The sequence below is a fragment of the Parasteatoda tepidariorum genome, chromosome 1 (genome assembly GCF_043381705.1).
Source record: "Parasteatoda tepidariorum isolate YZ-2023 chromosome 1, CAS_Ptep_4.0, whole genome shotgun sequence".
NCBI classification, from domain to species: domain Eukaryota; kingdom Metazoa; phylum Arthropoda; class Arachnida; order Araneae; family Theridiidae; genus Parasteatoda; species Parasteatoda tepidariorum.
In genome coordinates this window covers 26,904,604-26,932,369 of record NC_092204.1, presented here as the reverse complement: position 1 = coordinate 26,932,369, position 27,766 = coordinate 26,904,604, and the positions used below count along the sequence as shown (strand labels likewise).

At 25.9% G+C, this 27,766-nt stretch overlaps 1 protein-coding gene across 1 annotated transcript in view; it reads right to left on the bottom strand.

Moving 5' to 3' along the window:
• LOC107453748 (TOG array regulator of axonemal microtubules protein 1) overlaps nucleotides 1–27,766 on the bottom strand; it is a 66,835-nt gene that overhangs the window by 35,640 nt on the left and 3,429 nt on the right. The window contains exons 2-5 of the mRNA XM_016070678.3: nucleotides 26,919–27,018; nucleotides 25,150–25,263; nucleotides 24,203–24,348; nucleotides 20,477–20,526 (exon numbers count right to left, since the gene is read on the bottom strand). Of these exons, the coding sequence (XP_015926164.3) occupies nucleotides 20,477–20,526; nucleotides 24,203–24,348; nucleotides 25,150–25,263; nucleotides 26,919–27,018 (410 nt within the window). The remainder of the gene's footprint in view (nucleotides 1–20,476; nucleotides 20,527–24,202; nucleotides 24,349–25,149; nucleotides 25,264–26,918; nucleotides 27,019–27,766) is intronic.

Sequence of the window (27,766 nt, the reverse complement as noted above, 5' to 3'; positions counted from 1 at the left end):
TTTAGCAACCTATGTTTTTCAATTAACTTTCTTTGCACGAAGTCTGACATTTCACGAAAACATTTTTACGCTTTTCTTAATCAAATTTAAAATAGTGAAACATACTTCGCTCGCTAAGTAGAGAATTAGGAAATATTTTGTTCTCTTATACTTGATGTACAATTTAAAGCGAATCAACAGAACTATTGTTTGAAATGTATTTGCGTCCAATATTTTTCAATTAACTTTCACTATATGGAAACAAACAATGCATAAAAATACTTACAGTTTTCTTTTAACATATTTTAAAAGTTCAACAACTGTCGCAAGCAACAGAGGGATTTACGAAGTACGTATTTATTCTTAATTGGAACTTAAAGCAAACGGATTCAAGAATATTTGCAGAATTTGTAGTATCCTTCTACCCCATTTTGCATTGCACAAAGGCTAAAAGGTTTGAAATTTGAAGTAGTTGATGAAACAAATCATTCACAGTTTGTATATTTAAAAATATTATCTTTTAGTTATGATGAACTTAAAAACAGCATAAGGATTTGGCGATACACTAAAAATTCTGGTAAAATTCATTGCTGCTTAAAATTCGGAGAGTAAGTTAATAAGAGAAACTAACATAAGAAAAGGAGAATTTGTACCCTATTAGAAACTCTAAATATCATTTTGATAGCTGCGAATGATAAATGTCTTTTTAGAAAAATATATGAGGTCATACTAATTATGAAGTTTTAAATTTATATAATAATAATTCAAGTCTAGAGTTTTTTTTATTTAGAAAGAATATCAAGTAAATACAGTATAATGCTTCAAAAAGTCTTAAAAATATAACTTTATTTTGTACTGTAGTTTTCTAAACACATTACAAAAATTTACTAAATAGAAAGTGAGTAAAATTTTTTGTATCTGTACAATTTCAAATCAAACTTTTACTTTTTTAAACCAAATGTATATAATTTTAAACCAAAGTCCTTGTTTTATAAAATATATAATTTAGAAGCATTAAAAGATTTCAGATATAATTTTCAATTCAAATATAAACTACATTTATTATGCAACGAAGATTAATAATAATTGCAGGAAAAGAAAAACGTTTATAATTACAAACGTCTCACGCTAATCACTTACTTAATCAGACTTAATTTTGTCTAGTTTGACACTAATTCAAACTATTGCACTCGTTTATTGGGGTTTAACACAATATTTTAGCAAAAATATTTAATTCTAGAAGTGGTAAGAAACATGCCTACATTAAAAATATTGCAGGATTTTAAACTAATTTTTTTTAACTAATTTGTTTAAAGAATAGTTTTCTACACCCAGTCATTATTATTTTCCATTTTCTTTTACTTTATACGTTTGACTAGTTTATTAATATACAGCTAAATTTGCAATTCCTCCTTTCTTTTAATTTCTTATTTGAGCCGAGGAAGTGATTTCTCTATACTTTTCTGCTAAACTAAAAGAAATTTTCAAAAATAATTTCATTCCGATGAAAATTAATTTAATTGCCAAACACATATTGCCATTACAATGGAGAAGTGATAATGTTTGAGAAATATTGAGTATTCCAATAAAATAAGTAAATAAAATAAAATTAATAACTTCTTTAATTTGTTAGATGCAAGCCAAAGCAACGCATAACTGATGGATCATAAAGTAGGAGTAAACGATATGCTTTAAATTATAAAATTTAAAATTAGTTATAAATGTTGAAATTAATTTTATATTGCTATATAATTTCGATATAAAAAAAAACCTAATGTTATTATAATTAGTTTTATTATGCAGTACGATACAAGAAACAAAGCACAGAAACCTAAATATTCAAAGCAAAATGAGAGAAAAGACATAACAATTCATCAAGTGCAACGAAAAGTATAATTAGGAAAATGGGAAAGGTATACCTACCCTAGAAAGAAACAGCACTTCATAGAGACCACGGCTCATCTCCTGCCGTAGCGAACGTTACTACACTTCCGCGTTCGTTCTAAAATGCCCAGTAGCTAACTGCTTTCGTTTTCTGAATTATAAAACTGATCTCTATTACTTTAGTCTCGAGAGATACATTGAATGTCCTGCTTTTAAATAAAATTTATATATCTCAGATTTTTTTAGGCGGCGTTAGATGTTTTTAACTTAGAAAATATTGCTTTGAACATAAAACTAAAATAAAAAAAAAAAATAAAAAAAGGCAAATTTCCACAACAGATTACTAAAATGAAATTTAATTTCGCATCACTCTCTAAGCATGAATGCATAAAGCATAAATAAGCATATAAGCATTAATAATTTCAGAAACACTAAAAAACATTAAAGAAGAAAATCAAAAATATAATAAAAAAACTAACACGAATCAGGCTAAAAATAAATTTTAAAATCGAAAAATTCAAAAAATATTTATTTAAATTGACTGTTATTAAAATATTTCTGTACAATTAATGCCAGATTGAATTAAAAAAAATTTTAGAAACAATGTGATATCTTATTCTAATAAGAAAATACTATTTACACATCATCGAAATCGCACTTAATTTATATAGCTGGTAAGTTAATCATGCAAATATATTTCCATCAACAAAGGTTTAATAAATAAACACAAACATCCATCACATCTTTTTTTTTAAATTACGTTAGTAATGTTAAGTATATTAAACTAACAATTATTCGTTTAGAAAATTTTAACAACTACACTTTTTAATCTAAAAAAAAATAATAATCTTTTGCTATCCATGAAATTTATTTCAATATTTCCCTTTCATCGAATAATGAAAAAATAAAATAGTTACGCAAAATTTAAAGCAGACGATATTCCAAATCTTCATTAAGTGAACTCATTTAGAAGAAAGCAGGCGACAAAAAATGAAACAAAATGAACAGAGTAATATCAAAGAAACTATCGTCGAGGAATCGGTTCTTCATTTCGATGTAATACAGAACAGAAAAATGACCGCGGGCCAAGAGAATGGAAAGATAAAAACTCTGAGCCTTCCGCCGATAGCATTACCATGGCAGCAATAGCAGTCAACAAAAAGCTGAGTGTTTCGAAACACATCGCATCGTTTGGTGTGATATAAGAAATACTAGGATCTCTCACTTACTCACACGAAAGAAGTAGAACGATCAATGCGTGCACGAAGACAAACACATCTCTTTTTATATCATCAGACATTGGCAGAAACGATCTGTCTTGATCACCGGATATACAAACAAGCATGAGCAAGTCACGTTATTGATCTATAAATAAATGTTGATCATTATTTCTGTACAATTAAGGACAGAATCTCGACTTAAAGATCCCGATGGTTAAAATTAGTCTTTAGCGTGATAAGAACTAAATTTGTTCAAAGTCATGACAATTGTCAAGTTTATTAGGTTATGCGTGAAGAACTTTTTAATAATGCCTTTGAATCACTTTACCATCTCTTTTGATTGAAAATCAATATTTAAATATTGGAATTTGTATGTTTTTTTAAATAAATATGTTTGAAGAAGAAATTTTAAAATGTTTGTGCATATATATGCATTTAGCTTTTCAGTAATGAAAACTTCATTTACTCATTAGTTTAATAATAATAGTGCCCCTGAAATTGAATTAAAAATAAAATACACGCTTACAATTACAATTAATATACAAGCTTTCCAGGAACTCGCGTTATTTTTACAACTACGTAATTTCAATGCAAAATGGTATTAAAACTAATTTAGAATTTTAATAAAATCAGTTTTAATTTTAATAAATGTAGCATATTTATTGCAATTGAATTTGGTTTTAAATTTTTGATTTTTTTTTCACTTAACAGCCGAAGAATTTTCATAAAGCTAAATATTTCATTTATAATACACCGGATGGAGCTGCAATGTGATTTAACTACATTAAAAGAGTTACCAACTGATGCTACATATTATAATCGTAAAAACCTGATGTCTTGAGACCAATAACTTTTTGTTTTAATAGTAAACATTAATTAAAATTGGGAAGATATATCCTAAAGGAAATTAAAAAGAAGTTGTTCTTTGAGCATGATTTATGGATTTCTTAATCTTGGACACTCCGATCCGTTTCAAAATTTATATAAATATTACAAGAGCCAACATGAATGGATGTACAGATTAAAATATAGATTACAGTTCCATTATGGATAAATCATTGAACTCCATTCCTGAATTTTTGAGACAAAATTTAATTTTAAAATCATATTTTAAGTGAAATATTTATAATTTTTCGAAACTTGAAACTTTAAAAATTGAAAAAAAAAGTATTAGGGAAGAAAAATTCATTTTTTCATTTAAAAAAAAAAAGGCTTTTTTAATACTTCCACGTCTGATTTTAAGTTAAAACAAAGCTAATTTAAAACAAAGCAAGTCCTCAAAATTAATCCCTTTGTTAGTTTAAGGGAGATTTTTAATTTTACTTTTAAGTAACAATATTGTATTTCTGCTGAACATAATTATTTTCTACACACTGATTTACAAACAAACAAAGCCTTTTTTTAAAAAAAAAATGCCACCACTAATAAGAGGTTGATTGATGACTTAGCAAAAACTAGAACTTTGTTAATTTACAAAGATGGTGGTAATCTTTTATTTATTCATAAAAATAAAACACGAGATAATCGTTCCAGTTAAAAGTAAAATTTATTTATTCATGAAAAAAGGGAAGGAAAAAACAATTTAAATATATTATTTTCATATTATACTAGATTCAAACAAAACAAAAAAGTAATAAATAAAACAATTTTTTACCATCTAATTAAAATTAGGCAGCTGCAGGAAATAAATGATTTTGCTTCACAAATTTAGGACTTTAAATGATATATTACCAAATACCAAAAATAATTCAGTGTCAAAATTAAAAGATTTCGCGAATTTTTAAACTCATAACAAAAAAAAAATTTGAGATACTAAAATAAACACATAGTATAGAAATCTTATTTAATATTTTAGATCGATAATTCTCAATCCATTAATATTTCACATTCATAAGTCTCGATCCAGTTGAGTCAAGATTTTTAAGTTTGCTATTTGTTTTCACTTCTTTTATAAAGTAGTACACACAGTAAGAAAAAGTCATTTCACAAGGGATGAGATTACAAGAGCTTCATATATGACAGATATCTTTCCACCAGAGTAAATCGATGTTGGCCTACTTTTAGCCTGTGGAACGACCAGTAATAATTACACATGGATCATTTTTGTTCACATCTGCTTTAGACATACATTTTCTCTTCTAGCTATAGAGGCAGAGAAATTGCTAACTCAGTAAAGAGAAAATAGGGCAATATGCCTCCTTGAACATAATATAAGTTCATTTTTATTAAAGAAAGATATAAGAAAGTATTTTAAGCGTCTCGTAAGGATTACTTTTGTGTGTGGAAAACTCATTTATTTCCCAAGGAAATTACAGTTTTTTTTTTAAATAAAATTAAATCTAGTAATATTTTTCGCTATTTTAAATGTTCAGATATTTGTTAAGATTAAATATGAAAATACTTTTGCTTCTCAAATTTTTTCTATTAATCTATACTAAAACAATAAAATTATTAATACAATGCATTACATAAAAATTTAAATATTATTTAACATTGAATAATATTAAAAAGTACGACATATTAAATGATAGTTACATAAAATAATAAACGAATGAATATTTTAAATCCGCTTTACTTTTAATAATATAATGCAATATTATATTTTGAAAGTAGAAAAGATTAGCTAATTTATTCAGAAAGAGCTCTGCAAATTATTTTCCTTTCAATATTTTTTTAAAGAATTTATATTTCCTTTTTTTTTCTTAATTTTTTAATATTTTATGAATGTCTTTAATTTTCATACTAAAAATCATTATTTTGGGATCAAAACTTACCAAACACAAATTAAAAAAGCTCTCACTAGAAAAAAAAATCTAATGATTCTAGTATCGTATACAGCAATGTTTCCCAAACTTATGACTTTTGTGTACCCTTTCTAAATTCTTCGTAATGCTGTGTACCACTAATAAAAAAAATTAATGTATTTTTTACTGTAAAAAAAATTGCACAAAGGTTAAAAATCCCAACTGGCTGTTGACACCACTAATTATCAACTGTTAACTCTGCACAAANAAATTCTAATAATAAAAATTAAAAATTTCTAATAAAAAAAATTTATGTATTTTTTACTGTAAAAAAAATTGCACAAAGGTTAAAAATCCCAACTGGCTGTTGACACCACTAATTATCAACTGTTAACTCTGCACAAAATTGCCAATAGAAAAATACGTAATCGTAAATTTTCATGGCTAGCTTTGTTTTTAAATAAAAAATTTTGAAATTTTCGTTTGTTGCAAGATATTTCGCATAAGAACGCGTACACCCGCTAAATTGTTCCCGTGCCCTTGGGGGTAAGCGGACCACACTTTGGGAAACACTGGTACACAGTATTACACAGTATCTTTTAGCAAAGAATCCTTTATCATTATAGCATTCATTTCACAATGCGTCACAAAATCCAGAAACAATTGTACTGCGCTGCGCTCGAGTAACACGTACTTAATAAATAAAATAAGTACGAAAAGTACAAAAGAAAATGTCTTTTCAAAAGTAAAAGAACATGTAAACATTTGTGAACAAACGAGTAAACATTCTTTGTTAGGAAACCGTAGAATTGCCCAGCAGACTTTATCTGAAGCAAATATAAAACGCCTAAGAATTAAGTTTCATCGGTTTTCATGTACATTTATTACGTATTTAAGCTTTCAAATTTTTTTTTCAAAACGTCAAAATTTGAGTTTAGCTGGTTTTAAAAACCAAGCTCGAAACTTAAATATAATAGTAAAAATTTCTGTTTTTTTTATTTATTTATCTTTTGTTTGTTTTCGAAAATAGTTACAATAAAATGCATCAAAAAATCTTGGAATTAAAAAACAGATTCATCTTAAAATTGCAGCATTGAGTCATACATTGATGCTAGGTTCTCATTATTTAGAAACTTATATTTTTTAAATCTTGAATACTCGACTAAACCCTTAGAAACTATAAGGGTAACAAATTTGATGAAGAAGGGTTTTGTCAAATTTTATTTTCAGTTCAAGACTTTTTAACGACCAAGGTATTTCTTTTGTCTGCATTCAGGGTTGGCATTCCATTAGGAAGAAACTTATTTCTTCCGGGACACTGGAAGAAAGTGAAAAAAACGAAAGTAAATGGAAGAAATCTAAATAACTGAATGAAACTAAAATTGACAACACAATTGTGTTAACGATGTAGCAAATGAATTTCCCTCTAATTTGTTATATTTTAGGAAAAATCTTGGTAATTACAATTGGTTTGTTAAATAGGTCGCGTGATTCCCACAAAGGGTAATGGGGAAAAATGTCTTCACTTTTGCATACTTGAGCCAAAAATAGATTTAAGAACAGGATGTGGCTTTTTAAAAGTATGGGAAAGTGTTTCGATTGGAATAATAAATAAGGAATAAGCAGAAAGTTTTATAGCAAAGAGCTAAGATAAAAAGATTAATATTATATATATATATATATATATATATATATATATATATGTAATGNTTTGCATACTTGAGCCAAAAATAGATTTAAGAACAGGATGTGGCTTTTTAAAAGTATGGGAAAGTGTTTCGATTGGAATAATAAATAAGGAATAAGCAGAAAGTTTTATAGCAAAGAGCTAAGATAAAAAGATTAATATTATATATATATATATATATATATATTATATATAATTACGATTAAAATGGGATGCGTGATTATTAGTGCATACAATAATATCGAATTTGATTGAATTAATATTTTAAAAATCCTTTACATAATTATGAAAGAAATTACAGCTTAACTTTACATGACATAAACTGAAAGAAATCGGTTGAATGGTTCCTAGGAAATCGAATATTAAAAACGCGACATTTTTTGGATAACTATGAAAGAATTCTAAACGTTTGGGGACTGTAGGTTCTGGCCTTTTAATAAAATAAAGCTCTGCCTAAGTCGTGAAGTTTTGACTATAACTTTGATAGTATTTTTTTTTTCGTGGAGTTTTGACTACAGTAAAAATGACCATAATTTTGCTTTATAAGAATTCCTTGTCTTGAAAGAAATTTTTTTTATACGGCATATATCGCTTTAATACGGCAAATATTATAAGACCCCTACTTTCAATCATACATATTGTTTTTGTCGCAGACCATGATGCAACCGAATGTTATAGACGTTAGTGCTTTATATTTTTCAACAGAATGAATTATGTTATTTGCATTTCGTATTGCAAAACACAACGACGCTAATTTCTGCAAGTTTCAAAAAGTAAATCGCGATGACAGCTTATTTCAAAGAAATATCACATATGAGCTAATGTCAATCAAGAAATAAGTCACCATAACCAATAATTTTATCAGCATTACATTAGCAAAATATAACATTATCTCGAAAATTTACATTACATTATTTCCGTTATAGCCATGATGGAAGCATTCCAATATGTTTAATGAAGAGAATTTCTATTCTTCAAGTTACGCCCTCCAAGACACTATTAAACGATACGACGTAGGGAACTATCATTAAGACTCTAAACAAGAAAAATCAAAGCGACGGATGGCAATCGAAATTTTCTGTTTCATATAAACAGTCTTTTTTAATAGGAAAAAGATGATTTATGAGACATTAAAAAAGGTAATTGTGGAACCATAAACTCGGGTATTTTTTATGTATTGACAACACTATAGTTATTATTTATTTTGTTATGTTGTATTAAGTAATATTTTAAGTAGCGTTACAAAATTGGTTATACGTTAAATATTTATTTAGATTCATTTTGCTACGTTGTCTTACGTAATAATTTAAGAAGTGTAGAATAGTTAGTAATAAGTTAGGTACTTATTTAAAATAATTTTGCAATTTATAGACATAAAAACTCAGTTACGAAGCAATTATTTTGATTTATTTTTTATCCCTACCGAAATGGTCGTAAAAATTTCAAATATAAAAGGTACAATGGTCCCGCATACTGTCATACCAATTATTGGTCACAGACCCTGTATATATAATTTTTTTTTTCAAAAATATATACAGATATATATATATACGGTATTCAAGTTATGGCTAGAGAGGTGCGTAACGAAGTAGTACAGCACGTAAGCAAGAGTGCCATTCTAAAAAAATTTCAAGACTGAACTTATCTTTTGACTAATTAAAACTGTATAGTGTTGCTTATTAAAATTTACAGAAACTTATAGCTCTTTGACTTCAAAATGCATCTTTTCATTAGAATTATAGAATTACTTATATATGACTCGATGACTTGATTATTGACTTGGATTGATTACTTTTTCAAGAAAAAAAATTTATTCTTCTTCATTTTCTTAGTTTAATTTTTACAGAAAACAAAATAAAAATAACAGCTATCCTAATATTTTTTATACCAATCGCCGAATATGTTACTTTTATAATAATCGTACGATAAACTTTTTCTTGAAACTATTCCTTTTACTATTCATATTTCCATTTTTGCTCCATACTTAATGTTCTAGTTTCATAAATTTAAATTTTTATATATTATCTTAATGTAACTTTTACTAGTATTTCAAAATATCAAGAAGAAAAAAAAGGTTATCTCAAACAGATACAGAAATACAAATTTTGTTGTCACAGTCAATCCCATTCTTTTAATGTAATGTGACATCATTATTTGATAATTTCGATAGGATAAAAAAAAACTTTTCCTTTAAAAGTAATTTTTATTCCTTTATTTTTAACAGAAAATCATTGTTATACTTCTTATTTATAAAAATGTGAAAAACAAGTTGATAAGAGAGATATTAATTGAGGGACGAATTTCAGTTCACTGAATTTTTACAGCCTGATTTCAGTCTCCAGGATAGAAGAGTGGCATCCATGCGCGTAAGGGAGCATTTTGGTGAGTTTTCTTTCGCATTTCAAAACAAAGAGGGAAACAATTTGAATACTTCTGCTGTCTACTAAGCAATGCTGAAATGTTCCGAACTCATATTTAACTCATACAATGTGTGATTTGATGGCTGTTGATCGAATTTTAATTTATTATTAAAATTTGAAACATAAAGGACTTTAACAATACCTCTAGAAAATAGTTAAAATAGAAATCAAAGTGCTTCCGGCCGGGCAACAGATAGGCGTTGAAATGTTTTTATTAATATATTGTTTACAACTAATTAAGGTGTAAGTGGGTCGAAGAATTAGAACATTTAAATACAGGTGTGCTATGTGCTATGCATTCCGCTTGCTTACTATTAAAATTTATATGTTGTACAAGATAATTTTGAAAGGTGACTGGTCGCCTAAGACGGACAGTCCATTAATAAATGTCAATTTCCTTTGAAGAGAGGAAGGAAGAACAAAATATTTGCTTAGAAAAAATAAATAATTTCGCAAGTAAATTTATTGATCACAAAATGAATATAAAAGCACACGCTACTTACTTTTAATACTTTTAAAAATACATTTATTTTTTTAAAAAATATATTGAAAATCGCTAATAAAAATAGTTCTGTGAAGAAAAATGCTTTTATAGTTGATGATTCCTCTTTAGAAGGATCTGCTAAAGGTAGAATTGATAACTTCTTACTCTTTAGTTTTTATGTAATTTACTTCAAAAATAAACAGAAGGTAGATTATTCATTTAATTTTCTATAAACGCATAGCTTCTTTATTTTTTTAAACAAAATTGTGGCATATTGAACAAAAATGTAATAAAAGTCATAATATATCATTGAACTAATCTAAAATTTTAAATGTATTTTTAAACAGATTTTACTACGTACAATTTAAAAAAAGCAGGACAGTAATTTTTTAATTTAATTGAGTGGAAAACTCAAATCACTGGAGTTTACGATTGTGGAAAACGTTAGATAAAATTTGAAAAGAATTGCTTCATGAAACTCTGCTCTTCAAATTGAAGCGATGTTCATACATAAAATAAAATAAAACTTAAATAACATTTGATCTATAGAGCGGATTTTCATGCACTTTTAAGTTGCATTCTTATAGGTTCAAGGAACTAATTTTAAATATGTTAACTAATTTGTGCAGGCACTTATTTATTTTTAGGTACGAGTTATATTTTACGATATTAAATTCGGAGTTTTGGCCCTCAAACTGGGAATAGCCACAATCTGGAAAATATAGCCCAAATAGTTCCGTCAAGAAACTGTCAAAAGTTTGAATCCCTTTGAATTGAACTTACTTTTTGGATAAAGGATTTTACTTTTTCCAGTCATATCTCTGCAACTATATAAGTGAATCAAAAATATTTTACACACAATTTTATGACTCATATAAATAATTCATTTCATTGTATAAAGACTGTTTATCTTCGTTAGAGAGATTAAATCTCCTTTAGAATTTCTGTGTCTGCCACTGACTACTGCAAGCAGAATTTTGAGCCATATTATCGAAATTTATCGTCATTTTAAATTTCGACAACTAGATTTATCAAACCTCTACTGTAGCTAAGTGGTTAACTAAAATACATTTTCTTGATCACTACAAACAGAATTTATAGCCAATTAAAATTTTGTCCAACTTCTGAGGAATGCACAAATTTTAACTGGAGCTCTGACTTGATAGCAATGCACGTTCAAATTGTTTCCATACTACTATAAAAAGAATTGTCACTAATTTGTTGCCAAAGAAAATTTTTTTGTCAATCAAAATTTTAACTACAAAACCATAAAATAAAGAAAATATTATTCTTAGAATATATGGTTAAGAAAACAAAAAAATAAAACTAAAATGGAAAAAAAAGTTTTTATCTCTCTCAAAACTAAAACGAAAAATGTTGGGTGTGCATCACTTTTCCCTTTCGTAATAAACTTTATCATTACCAAAACTTTCATTAAAAGTTCTTCGAAAGTAATGTCAATGTTTCTTGATCAACAAATAAAATTATTTTTCATTTTAGTCTATCTTGAAAACGAATTTTTTTTAAATTTTATTTCATGATTTTAACTTTTAGACTAAGAAAAATATTAATACTCCATACATATGTTTAAAAAATGGAAACGTTTCTTAAACTAGAAGCAATAATTATTATATATATAATACAGTGTTATAGTTAGGGGGTAACGCGGATGTTCGCAGTTTCCCAAAATATTTATTTCTTGCTGTAGTAAAAAAATTTAAAATATTTCAAGAAAAAAAAATTCATATCAATTTTTTTCTTTCTCATCTTTCTTCATTATTATTATATATTTTTTTACGAAGTGAAATAAAAATTTCTGCTCAGTTCTATGCAAATTGCTGTCAGAGGTCCTAATCCTATTAATCATATTCGGCTTGGTGCAATTTTTTAGATCGTCTGTAAACAAATGTAATGAAAATATTCGAATAGTCCTGTTAAAGAAAAAAGTACAATTTCGGAAATGTTTATAGTGCTTAAAATTTTTGACTTTGCAGAAAAGTAATAGAAGCAAATATCTAAATTGCATTTTTGATATTTTTGATACCTTTATATGAAGTTGCTTTTAGTTAATTTTATGTGGTTTGTAAAATTTTGAACAATAAATAAAATTGTTTTTCTTTATAACTCTGTTTTACATATTGTATAATCTGGTAGGCAAAGAAACCAATCTTAAAGCACGTAATTAAGTTCAAGCAATAAAAAAAAGCGGGGTTCGTGGAGCTCACTCATTTTTTATTTGAATAAAGACACTTTTAAAGTAAGTAACAACATAATTTGTAAGTAACATAAAGTTATTACAAATGTGAACTTCTTACACTGTTAAGCTCTAAAGAAACAAATATACATTTTTCTCTTTTATATATGCATATATATGTATATTTTTTCTACCTTCTAGCTATCAAGGCAATGTGTTTAACAAACACGAAGTGCATAGTACTTTTCAATTGCTAATGAAGAATTATTTAATAGAAATATTTCATAAAAATTAGTATTATTTAAAAAATACTTAGTATTATTTAATAGAAATTAATACAGTTTATTATAATATACAATTATTTTTAATAGCTTTTATGATCAGTAAAAATAATACAGTAAGATAAAAATAATAAAAATTGGTATAAACCCCCTTTTTTTAGAAAAAATAAATTACTGCTTTTTGTCATTAAAGCTAGCCTAGTAATTTAAACTGGTCATTTTTTGGTCTGACATAAATGAGTCAATTAAAAAGATTATATCCCAGAAAAAGATTATTTTCCCCAAATATTTTTTTCCAACTACAGTATATAGTAGATATTAACATCATCAACTGACCTTATGTAACTTAGTCAACGATGCAGGTAAATAAGGCATTTAAAGACAAATTTATGAAATGCCCTCAAATTTATATGCACATAATGAACTAAAAAATAATATGAATAGGGCAACAGAAGTAATTCTTAGACACTCATTTTATAGGAGGGAGGGTTCACCCAATTTTAAGTACCTATTTAAATATGCTATGTAGGCAACTGAAATATATAAAAAAATATTCGGAAATACTTACTGTATTTCATTTAACTCAAAAGAAACTTTTAAATTTACTGCAACAGATAATGAAAAAAATTATTTACTTTAAAAAAAGAAGAGAAAAAAGCTGTTTCTGAAATTTTTTTCTAAGACTCATACCAAAATCAACTAATTTTAATTATTATTTTTTAGTTTATTTATTTTTATGTAGAAAGTCTAAGCTTTTGCATTCAATGTCAGAGTTGTTTTTGTTACTGGTAATATTCATGCTGCTGCTATCAAATTTTGGTAGGAGTGTTTTTTAGCCTCTCAGTTATTTTTTGGTAAATAAATTTAGAAATTTACATATTTATTCCAACCTATTCACAAACACAGGAGAGTTAGAGAAATCCTGGTAGTTTGATAAAAGCAGAAACCAGCATTTTTTACTAAATTATTAATTATTAAAGCCATTTAACAGCTAACACATAAAACTAATTGAAAAAGTCACCATGCACCTTATAAATGAATGAGAAACAAATTACACCATTCATTTGCCACTGTTTATAAAATGTTAAAAATTTTAACAGAAAAGTTATAATTTTTCATCCTCATATTTTATTTGGTAATTTCTAATTGTTTTAAGACATATTTTAGGTGAACTCAAGTTATATTCCAAATACTCTAAGTTAAAATTCCTGGAAGGTCTCAATTCCTAACAGTGTCTCAACTGTAAGCAATGTATGCCAGCAGCATTAAGGAGGCACATGATCAAAGTTTTATTTGTGATTTCGGTTCTTAAATCTGATCAATGCTAAGCCCACGTAACATTTCGTAAGCTTTCGTAAAATTAGGATAAATTGCAAATATATTCCTTATGTTTCCTGATTTTTAAACCCCTGTAAGTCTCTCTGTGTAGGAGGGTCATTAATATTAATTTGTTGCTATAAATAGATATTTGAGTAGGGGGAAAAGCTTTTTGAAAATTAAGATACTTAAGTCATACGATTTTTCATGTTAATCAATAAAGTTTAAAGCTTTCAGAGGTTTTAGAGACAGGTAATAAATTACAAATAAAAACAAGTATTTTTAAGCACTTTATGCCAGAAAATATAGCAATAAGCTTCTAACTTATATAAATTACTTTGGTTGCTATTTGTAATAATTGCATAAAATTTCGTAGATCTAGCTTAAATATTTAAGGAGGAATAGAAATTTATAAAAAAAAACCTCTTTTTGTCCTATGTTTTTTTGCTATAACTTTTAAAAGATTCAAGAAAATAAAATCAAAAAATGTTTGGAGCAATTTTTAATAAAATACATAAACATTATTTTAAAAATTATTCAAGATTGAGCATTTAAAGTTCTTTCATGCTGTGCATGCGCCGATAAAAAATAAATTTTTATAATTTTGTAGAGAATTGCATTAGGTAACTGTTGAAAGAAATAGGATTTGAATATCTTGAAAATTTTAAAAGTTTCTAGCAATCTTCTAAGTAGTTTTTTTTTTTACTCTTTAAGAGAAAGCTCTAAATAATAAATATTTCCACAAATTTTACTTTGTATCAAGAGACAAAATTAAATAACAAATGAGAATGCCTTACAACATATCGAATGCCTTACATATCAAAAGTATTTACCTCTGCAAACGTTGAAATAAAATAATTTGTCTGTGTTGTCTAACTTTTAATAATGAGCTTACAAATATATAAAGAGTAAGCTTTAATAATTAAATAAATGCAGTTGACAAAATTAATAATTCATAGAAAAAATTATTCTGTCATAAAGAGTTGAGTAAGTGTTATAAGTCTGAATTCAAATATTAATTACACAGTTGAAATATTATGTAATTTAAATTTTGTTAATTACATAGGAAAGATATTTACTTAACAAGGGAAATGCAAAATTGGTTTTTAAATTATGATAATTTTTTATTAGTTTCTAAACCAGGGGTTTCCAACTTACATGAGGCCGGAGGCAGCAATTAAAAACATCAGTCAAATGGCGGGACGCTACTTTATCAAAATTTTATATTTGAAGAAAGATCTTTTATGTTTGAAGAAGATCTTTTATGTTTGCAAAAACATTAAATATTACTGTCAGACTTTTATCAAGTTGTGAAACAAAATTATTGAATTATAAATTAAAATAAGAAGTAGATTTTTACCTGAGAAATTTTTTTTTTTTTTGCATCGTTGGTATGTTAAATTTCACAGAAACGGAGAAATTAGGTATTTTTTTTAATGAAAGAAAAGTACTTTAAACCCATACAGAGTTTTTACGAAAATTGTTCGCAAAAAAATGATAACTAATATATTTTAGTTCGCGGGCCACAAAAAAAGGCTTCGCGGGGCGGATGTTGCCTCTCACGCCGCCAGTTGGTAACCACTGTTCTAAATCATGTTTAAAATTACAACTGTAAAATTACATTATAATTAAAATGTAATCTTAACAAAATTGAATGGAAGATATAAACTAATTATTTTTTATCAATTCAAACAATTTATTTGAATATTAAAAGCTATAATATTCATAGAGTAATTAGTATATGTCCTTTTTGTAAAGAAACATTTTGACAGATTTGGGAAATAAAGTTACTTTATTTATGTTTTATATTTTGTATATAAATTCTGCAGCAAATGTTACTTGCATACCATTTAACACTAATATCATTTATATAGCGATACATTAAACGTGAAACTGGAAAAACTTTAGCAAAAACGGACATTCATTCTCTAGGATGTAGTGCAATGTTATTAAAAATTTAAGCTATCCTAAATAGATAATAAAGTAATGATTTTAAAAATGAATATAAGTGAATAAAACAGTTTTTTTTTATTTCTGTGGAAAACTTATAGCCTGGTAAAACATTTTTGTTTTGAGATTAAGGCGTCAAACAATTGACAGTGTATTTGACAATTAATACCTCATCTTTTATCCTAATATTAATTTTGAATATGCATTATAAAATCACATTGGGAAACCTTAAGACAAGATTTATGCGATAAAGAAAAATGCCTTGAATAAATAAAAATTGGTTTGAAAGAAATGACCATATTAAAATTTTTTTTTTTTACTGCATTTCAAATTGGAATATAAAGAGGGATTAAAGGATTTAGGAAAGTTTTAATTCATGATAAACTCAATAATTCAAATTTAATGACAAAGTAGTTGTAAGAAGTTATGGAGCAATTTAAAGAATAAGTAGTAAATTTCTTTTCTCACACCAACTATTCTATGAGCGAACTAAATCAATAGCGAACATTAATTAAAAAAATAATACTCTTTCAACCTGATAACAATTATTCAAGATTATTTCCTACTCTGATATGATATTGGCCATAAACAACGACAAACAAATGTATACAAAGCTTCAGGACATTTACAAAATTTAATCAAATGGTAATTAAAGACAGGTCCTTTTGAGGGTTAGAATCGGGTAATATATAATAAACTACAAGAAATTAGGATAAGCAATCGATTAATTGGAACTGTGACTGCAAGTAATCATGATTTAGGATTACAAGTACTATATAATGACAAGAAAAGATTAGAGAAATCAAGATTATAAGCAATAAAATTTCAACAAGTAATTATGATAATCAGCAATCTAACACTAATAATTCTAAAATAAGATTACAGCATAATTACATGTAGCATAATTTAAATTGGAATCGATGGCATTATATTTGGATCTGTAAGTTATTCGTTACTGGTCAATATGATATCTATTTAATATATTTAACACAATCTTATTATTTTGTTTATAAAATGACATTTTCAGTGCGGGAAATGTTTCCATAATGTATAGGGAAATCTATAATAATTGTTACTGTTCAATATGATATCTATTTTATATATTTAACACAATCATATTATTTTGTTTACTAAATGATATTTTTAGTATGGGAAATATTTCTGTAATGTATGGGGAAAACGATATTAATTTGACATGGTTGAAGAAAATGGGTCTAGAAGTATAACAAGTCTAAAAGTGAACCAATAAAATATTAAATCAATGATAAATACATCAATAAATATTGGTAAAAAAATTTTGAGTTTTTTTTTTTTTTTTCAAAATTAAGTATAGTTTTTAAAAGATAATAAATTTATAAAGAAAAAACTTAATTACAAATAATGTTATTATATTATAATTTTAAAGATAAAAATGAAAATCTGACAGAACTTTCAAAGCACACATCGTGAAAAGCCTTGAACATTGAAAATGTTTTTTTCTTCTGTAATTCATTTATTGCAGTCCACACCTTGTTTACCATAAATTACTTATTATGCTTCATTATAAACACATTTTTTTCACGCATGCATCTCTTTGTACCCAAACTAATGCAATTTTAAAATTTTTTAAAATAAAAAAGAATGTTCCAAAAAGCTATTTAAAACTAAGAGATAACTATTTAAAAAATAATTTAATAATTGTTCATTAAATATTAAAATAAAAATTAATACTATAGTTATTCAAAATGAAGTACAGATATTGGATTATATTGATATTGCCAATCAATCATAATGTTACAAAAGTGTGTTGCCTTAAATAAACTATGCTAAAGGGAAATATTTAAGAATCGTTATGTTTTCTATAAAGATACTAGATAACTCATTTTTAGTCTCCACAACGTAAAACTGTTAAGGAAACAGCAGCTCCACCTCTTATACCTATTAATAAATTTAACCCAATGCAAATTAGGTTCTTCAATCCCCTCATCTAGTTTTCATGAAAGGTAGAAGGTTTCGGTATTAATTTTATGACGAATCCATATTGTTCACCTGTTTATGAACTCTCTCATGCAGAACTGAAACCTATATCATCTGCATAAGAAGTAGATGCTCTATTTTTTACCAACCTTAAATTTCACATTATAATAAAAAAAAACATTAAATCATAATTATGGAATATAATTAAAAGACCAGAAAATTTTTATTTATCGAGTTTGATGTTATAAAAGAATTATTCAGAAATCAGTCACGTGAATAAGGCTGTGATCAACACGAATAATGCATTACAATATGTAAACAAAATTAAAACTTGGTTTCTCTAAACATATCAGTTATATTAAGCTAAATTAAACATTTTATGAGCCACAAAAGCTGATTCACCCTGTTTCTCTGAATGGAATAATAAACTAAAGACTTAAAAAAATTTACAATAAAGTTTTCTTCAAAGTAATTTCAAAATTTGGATATCTTTAAAAATAAAATAAAAAATCTTATGAAAGTTGTTAATAATTTTTCTTACGTACAAACATGAATTTTAAAAAAACACTTTTTTTTTTATAAAAAATAAGTTAATCAGAAAGATATGAAGAACAACAAAAAAAATTATTTAAAAAAAATAAAATAAAACTGACGAGTTTTTTTTAAAGAACACAGCCATATTACTTAACAATAATTATAAACAGTATCTTTAAAAGATTATTAATTAAAGAAAATATTTCTAAAATTAACAAAATTAAAAATTTTAATAAGATTTTGATCAATATCTGTTAAAGTAACTGCAAAATTAGATAAAATAATTAAGATAAAGTAACAGATCAGTTATTAAAACAATTCAGTGCTATGTAGTGTTATAGGGAAAATAAATGAGTACTCACTGAACGATATATTCATAAAACTTGATTTGAATATGATAAAAAAAACAATATATAAGGATATATTTAAACTATTTATAACAAGTTAGTATAAAAGCAGAAATTGGCAGGAAAGCAAAGGTGTAGCAAATGAATGTATCACTTTGAGGCATGGAGTTGGTAAAGAGATATTTTATTCTGCAATAGTTGCTGTAACATGATTATTGAAAGTTACTTCTTTGTTGGTATCAACAATAAAATTATCCACTAACTTACCAACAAATAAACAATAGAATGTAGGACTTGTACAGTTTAGTAAAACTAGTACAAAAAAAATTAATAAACTTACTTTATTTCTAATTTTTGTTTGTTTTATGTTTGTTTCTACTAGGTTAAAATTATTATTTTCACCAATAGGACATTTTACGACATAATTGTTGAAGAAGAAATTTTTTAATAAATTTTTTAAATAAATACCAAAGTAAAATACTTGGACATAATCTCGTGAAAGTAGGATTAAAGCAGTATTTTGTTACCAAACATAAATTTTTAACAACTGCTGTGTAAGAAAAAATTAATGGTCCCTAGTTTGATTATCAGGACATTCAAATAACATTGAAATACACATAAAATATATAAATCAACAGTTTAATGGATTTGTAATACAGTTTTGTTTCATGAAAAAATATGTAGACAATTTAAGCAATTTTGTTTTTATGAATTATTTTATTATTTGGCTCACAATTTTTTAGACAAATGTAAGAGAATATCAAACATAATTAATAATTGTAAATATTTTTTATTCTAGTGGAGCAATTATTGTTTCCTTTGATAATACTGCAACTCTAAAAATGCTTATAAATTTAGATTGAATCAATTAAACTTCAGGCAGTTTAGCAAATAGGGAAATTCAGAAAAATATTTCTCCCTTATATACTTTTTTTCTAAAAATACTAGTTCTTTTTTTAAAAACAATTGAAGGAAACTAGTTTTCCAGTTTTGTAAGGCAAAGAAAAATTAAAGTAAAAACTTTACTTTTTATGCACAGGCATGGATGGAGCAGATGGGAACAAGAACTTTTTATGCACATGGGCATAATTGTTATTTATCATTAAGAAATCAGTAGATGAAACAAATATATTGGGAAAACAGAGATAATTGAGACAGGTCAAATCATGTTTCTCTGTTGCAATCTATATATGATTTACTCAGGAAAAATTTGACACCATCAGATCTTGATGTAACACCATCCAGAAGAAATGTTTTTTTATATACATAAGATGTTGAAAACAATCAAATTTTTAGAAAAATTCCTGTTTATAGAAATTTTCTGCATTAAATATAGCAAGCTATTTAAGTAATTTCATTTCACAAGATGATTTCAAACACATTTCTAGATGAGGAAATTTTCTATTTATAACTTATATGGAAATGTAAGCTGGGAATAAAGTAAAAGCATTTTCGGAAAATATAACAAAAAAGACTTACAAAACTGGATCATCAAAACTATTTTCTATATGTGCATTCGCTAAAGCATTCTGTAAAGAAAAATAAATTTTTATGAGACATTCAAATATAATAAAGCATCACAACAAACTATATACCTTTAAGTATAAAAATGAAATTTGAATAGTGAATGAGTTGCTTATGTTCTTGAATACATGAAAAAAAAGAATATGGTGAATGTAAAATTTCATCAACTATCCTGCACATATTAATTACTGCAGTAAGCAAGTATTAACATTTTGATTCAAAAACTACTAAGTATTAGTTACCAATTTTCTGATAATTTTGGCAATAGACATCTATTAATAAAGTTCATTTCAAAAAACAAAACTAGGGTTGCAGTAGGTGAAACATTAAATGTAACAAATTATCAAACAATTTTCTAGTAACAAATTATCAAACATTATCATTAACAGTGATAAAGAATAAGCTGCTGCCTCAATTTAAGTTATAACTGAAGTGTATAGTTTAACTTTCTTAAGTAAACTAATATACTACAGGTGGATTTTTCTAAAATTTAATTTGATTGAAACTTACAAGATAGATCGCCTTTCAGTAAACTTGAATTTTATAGAATAGAAATTCTTTTACCTAAATGCAATGGTCAAACTTTTGCTAAAAATATCTGATATGAAAAAATTAACAATGTTAATGACAATAGTGCTGAGGCTATAATATCAACATGAGTAAAAGCAAAATTTTAGCATATTTAGATAATTATGTAATTAAGATTTTGAAGTTAACATTTTTGTTAAAAATAAAGTTGCACTTTTTTTTTAACATTATTGAAAATATCAATATTTGTAGCGAACCTTCTTAAGTACAATTTTTGACAAATTAGAAATTATAATAAGACATAAGTAGGATATTTACTGCATCTAAAGTAAAACTAAATTACAAGCTTGTAAAGCTTATGTTACTATAATATACATCAAACATTTTTGGGGAATAAGGTAGAAGTTAATAAATCAATATTTTTAGCTTTAGAAAAACAAATCGTAAATGTAGAGGAGAACTAAGTGTAAAAAAGAATCAAAGAAAATCCTAATAGAGTAACAGTTAGTACTTTTAAACTAACATATAGGCTGCGTCCATTTTCTTTATTGTGCCCAATTTTGTAAAAATACATTTAGAGTTGTGTTCATTTTTGAAAGCACACATTTTGAACTGTGTCCATTTTTCAAGCACATATCTTTAGTTGTATCCAGAATAAAAGGTCACCAACAGAATACTTTTCGGAATTATTTTAATAACAAAAATTTATTCTATTGAAAATGTAAGGCAAGAAATAAAAGGAAGTAACAGAAAGGTCACACTAAATAAAGGAGGGAAGAGACTAAATGGTCAAAAGGAAAAAAAAAGCGATAACAAGATAAATAAATTTAAACTTACAAGAGTGGGAATATATTGGAAAAGTCAAAAGTTTATAATAGAATAGTATAGAAGTATTTCTAAACTTATAAGATATATTAAATTCACATACATTTGAATAAATTCATATATTATTTTTGATTGCAAAATTATTACGAGTTTTTATTACAAATTATTATTATTACAAGCCAGAATTTTTTTCTCAATAAAACAAGTATTAATTAATTTTTTTTAAGTTTAGAGCTTCACACATAACGAAATTTTATGCAATAAAATATAAAAAATTTATAGAGCATTTCCTACGAATTTTATTCTATTAAGAACTTCCAGTATAAAATTAATTTCAGTTATGGTTAATACATATCAATACTATAAAAACATAACTATATGATCTTTTTTTAACTTCATAATGTATAAAAAAAACTTAAAAATTATAATTTAGAAACACTATTTTGTCCATTGACACTTTAATTTGTGGTATAAGAGCTTATAAAATCATGGATCATCGTTCAAAGTACTAGAAACGTCTAACTAAACATGTCTGGCAAAAAGTTTCTAATCTTTTAGTTTAACTAATTTTAACTTTATATACTCAGAAACATAGCGTAAAAACAGCTTTTTTGTGGAATATCCCTAAATGCAGTTATAAAACATTCTTTTGATACAAATAACATATTTTACTTTTTCCTTACATTGAAATAAAGTTAATAAACTACGTCACTTAGAAGCATAAAACATTTTTTTCACAAAGATACAATTGAAAAGTAAATTATATTCAATAATGAAAAAATATTTTTAGTTTTTCTACTCCTCTTTATCCAATCTTCCTCAATAGCACACATTATTTTTAACAATTAATGTAGTAAACTATAATAGTACATTAAAAAAAGTTTTATTAAAATTATTTTAAATAATATTTATCTAAATATTGTTTTAGGAACCAAATCAAAATTATAATGAAAGCAAAAGTCTAAAAAAAAATTTTTTTTCTATGTAATTAAAAATAAAAAAGATAAGAAAACTAATTTAAAAATTTAAAATTGAAGAGTTTCTAACATTTAAATTTCTTATAGATTTAACAAAATTTTTTACTTTTGAGATATACATGTTAAAATTCTTAGTTACTTAACATTGTTGTAATAAGATAAATAATTAATACGTGTCTAGATCAAAATAAACATGAACTTGACCTTTATTTTTGTAATTGGAGAGTTTGGATATAGTTTGGTTGTGGACTTGCCATCATCGCTACAGTTTTAATTTACTTGAAATAACATTTGTACTGAAACTTTTATTATTTAAAAGAAAAATAGAAGTAATTAGATAATTAGAAACTCCTTGAAAAAATAACAAGACTCCAAATTTAACAGTAACAAAGTGTTAAAAAAGTAACACAAAATGGTCCCTTTCTCTTTTTATAAATGAGTAAAAATTAAAACAAAACAGTGAACTGGATATCATAGCATTTCAAATTAATACAATCATACTAAACAATGATATACATAAATAAAAGTTGATTGGTAGCCATTTCCTCGTCAGAGGAAAAAAATCGCAATGGCATGTTTTCAAATCATCCTCAAAGATGTTTCTCAAACTGTTGCCAATAGTCTATTGTGCAGCTCTAGTGCAACATAGATAAAGTGCACATAAAAAGGTAAAGCATTCTAGCAATAGGGGGCCCATGGAGGTTACGGCTCCACAATCTTGAGACCAACAGCATAATTGCAAAAATGTGGCCAGCATTGCGAACCTTTACTTCCCAGACAAGCTGATACCCATCAATCTGAAGCTGAAAAGTGCTACTAATACTACAAATGAAATTACAGTTAATTTATATATGCAACATAAAAAACGTTGACCAATCTTTTTATTTTATTTCTATATCTGAATTCTACTTCTTAGTTTATTATTCACAATTAAATGCTTTCTCACGCTAAATATTATTAACATCCTGCTATTTTATTCAATTTTTCGACTTAAGTATAAAAGAATTAACATTTTAAGTCTTCCCTTAAACCCAACTGTGAGAAGAATTCCCTCAACCTATTTAATGCACTAATTATAATTACTAACGGTATCCTTTTTTGCATGTGAGGTAAAAGTTCATCAGGACTAATTTGCAAGATTTTTCCTAGCTTTTGAGAGAGAAGCACTTCGATTTTAGATTATTTGGTTTCTCACTATCTATACAACCATTACTTAATAAAAACTTTTGCTTTGCTTCAGCGTACCTGTTCAATTCTCCTGCCTGGCCATATTGTTCTTTTTGCATATGTGTATATACATTATTATAATTACAATGATGAAAGATAAATATAAATATGGCATATTGCTTACATCTTGAGGATATTGATTTGATGCTCTTCTAAGAGCAGCAGAATGTCTTACACTGAATGATGGAAGAGTGTTATGACGCTGAGCAGATAATGCTCGTAATGGCAAAGCTTTACCAAGTTGTGCTTCTTCTTGAGAAGTTTTTCTTCCTGATAATTTAAAAAATAAAACAATAAATTAAAAAATTTATTTATAACAGTATAAGTATTATTGATTTGCTCTAGAATTTAAGAAGAATATATTATAGTATATAATGGAGGAATTCAGAATAAGGATTTCTCCTTAAATCGAATTAGCAAGCATCCCCCTCAATAAAAATTTTTTTTTTTTACTATTTAGTAAATGGAAATAACAATCAACTATTGCAAGGAAGACAAATATACGATTATCACTATACTTTTTATCACAATGGATGGCAAATTTTTACCGTAAAAATAATAAACCAACAATTGTTAAAAACCTCATAAAAGCAGCATTCTACTGGCTCATATATATGTATGCAAAAATTTAGGCTGTTCTTAATGTATTATACAAAGAAATGAAACATATAATTTTCATTTACCAGAAAATGTATTTATAACAGTATAAGTATTATTGATTTGTTCTAGAATTTAAGCAGAATATATTATAGTACATAATAGAGGAATTCAGAATAAGGATTTCTCCTTAAATCGAATTAGCAAGCATCCCCCTGAATTAAAAAAAATTTTTTTTTTACTATTCAGTAAATGGAAATAACAATCGACTATTGCAAGGAAGACAAATATACGATTATCACTATACTTTTTATCACAATGGATGGCAAATTTTTACCGTAAAAATTACAAGTCAACAATTGTTAAAATCCTCATAAAAGCAGCATTCGACTGGCTCATATATATATGCATGCAAAAATTTAGGCTGTTCTTAATGTATTATACAAAGAAATGAAACATATAATTTTCATTTACCAGAAAATCTAGCTAAGACAGGAATTTTACTGTTCACTATCATAGGCTTCATTTTGGTGCTATCTTTATTTAATTTAACTTCTGATGTCGAGGAATCTCCAGTACAAAATGAAGCTGTAGAAAGAAAATATAAGAAACATTTTAGAGCATTATCATTACAATTTTATATTGTCAATTGCACACAATTTCATAACTGTACATAATTTCAGTTGAATTAAATACCTAATCAGGATAAATATTAAGTTTTTCAAACATAAAAATTCAAATTATGACTATATGAGACTCTAAAAAATTAATTACAGAAAGAGATACTAATGAAAATATAAAAATTATTTTAGAATATAATCATTAAAATTAACTGCACACAATATTGAATTAAAAAAAAAACAAGCAGCATAAATACAGTAGGAAACCGATTATCCGGAACAATCGGGACCATCGCTATTCCGGATAACTGATTTTTCCGGTTTTCTGAATCACAACAAAAAGTCGTTTTTTTTTATTGTTAAACCCAACTAAAAAAAAATATTTGGAAATAATCTTGAAAAAACGAAGTAATACACTAATGATTATTTCCAAAATGATGCTAGGGTAAACATCTTTCAAAAAAGAAAGAAAAATCCTAATATCTTATGAGGAAAAAAAAAAAAATTTTTTTTTTTTAAATAGCGGGAAAATTTATAAAACTTCGTTTCGGTTTTTTGGTTTTCCGGTTTTCTGATTTCCGGATAACGGGTTCTGTACTGTATAATTTTTTTTAAACATACAAAATCAAATTTTGAATGCATGTTATTAAAACAAATTCATTTATAATGTATTTTTCTTTGAGTAAAACATTTTCAAAGAAGTTTTAAAAAAATGAAAGAGAAGGTTTCAAAAAAATTTTAATGGAACTAAGCTTGAGGAACTAAAATAAAATGTATCAATTGACTGATTGCAAATTATAAAGCAACAGACTGGTCAATATGCTATACACATGAAATTTACTTCAACCTGATAACTAATCCCCCCTCCTCTGTTTTTTCAAGTATTTAAAATTAAAAATAATAATTAGCAAAATTTTAGATTAAAACAATCATAATAGATTAAAAATAAAAGTTTAATTACAAAAAAGAAAGCAGTAATTACAGTTAATTTGAAATGTTAAGTTAGTAAACTAATTGATAATTCATAGTGAAATAAACAAATGCATTGAAAATGAAAATTATTTAATGATATAATCACTTGACGAAATGTTATAGTAATGTTAATATGCAACGTTATTAATTCATCCATTTGACTGAAATTAATTTTCTGATCTTTTATTTAAAAAGTTCCATCTGAGTTATATATAAATATAGGTGTTTAAATAATAAAGCTATTTATTTTTTAAAAAAATTACATAAATATAAGTTTATATACACAGTAGAAAGTATTATATCAAGAGTCCTCAAGACCTCTTCTTCAAGTCTGGAAAATTTATTATTCCAGAAAATCGAAACTTAAGGAAACTAATCGAAACAAACATCATAACAAACATTAATCAATTAAACTAATTAACATCAATTTCTTACAACATTTTACTATAGGTTAAAATAAATAAAAATGAAAAGAACACAAGAACTTTCTGTTTCATGAATAAAGGCATGTTTTTCATTTGCTCTTTTTTCTTCCATTTGATGTAAAGAATTAGCTAGGCAGAAAATCAGATAAAAATCTTCTTTTTTAATAACACATATCATAACACATTTTAAACAAAATTAAAAACATGAAGTTAAGTAGAATCTTACAATTATCATTGTTTGATGCAACAATAGGTTTTACTTTGTCCTCTTTTATTTCAATTTTAAGCCTTTCATTTTGCTGTTTTACCAGTTCATTTTCAGTATGCTAAAAAAGAACGGAGAATTGTTAGCATTGGAAAATATTCAGTGTGAATGTTCTTACACAAAGCATTTGGGTTAAATTCAGTAAAAATTTTACATTAAATATTTTAATTTACCTTCATTTATCAAGTAAATAATTGTGGAAGAGAATGAACTCAAACAGTTTTAAAATTACAGTCAAACTAAAAGCTTTATTTAACAAATATTAATTACAATTATCATTACTAAAATAGTATGCAATGTAATATATATATATATATGCTATTAATTTATAGTTATTTTTATAATTTCTTACTGAAAATGTAAAAATCATAAAAATAAATGCATCTTGGTTCAAAAAGTCTCTGTTAAGCATGCCACTGATTCATATTGAACATACTGATTCCTTCTTTGGGTAAAAACTTCATCGGCTTCAAAAAGGTTTTGAGCAAATTTTAAAAAAAACACTTCATTAGCTTAAAAAAGGTAATGGTATCCAAACAGGGAACATTGGCCCTTTAGAACTAAACTGCATCACCGTAGTCAATGATGCATAAATCAACTGCAACACACATTCCATTATTTTTCAATTCCTTCAATATTTGATTTAATGCTTGCTCCTGATAATAGAGATAAACACAATGATTGTGAGTAAAAATTATCAGAGGATGTATCCACAACTGATCAAGAGTGCCAAAGCATAACAACTCTGAAAAAAAATATTTATTTGCAAATTTACAAATAATAGTAAAAAATTGAGAAGGATATTGTAG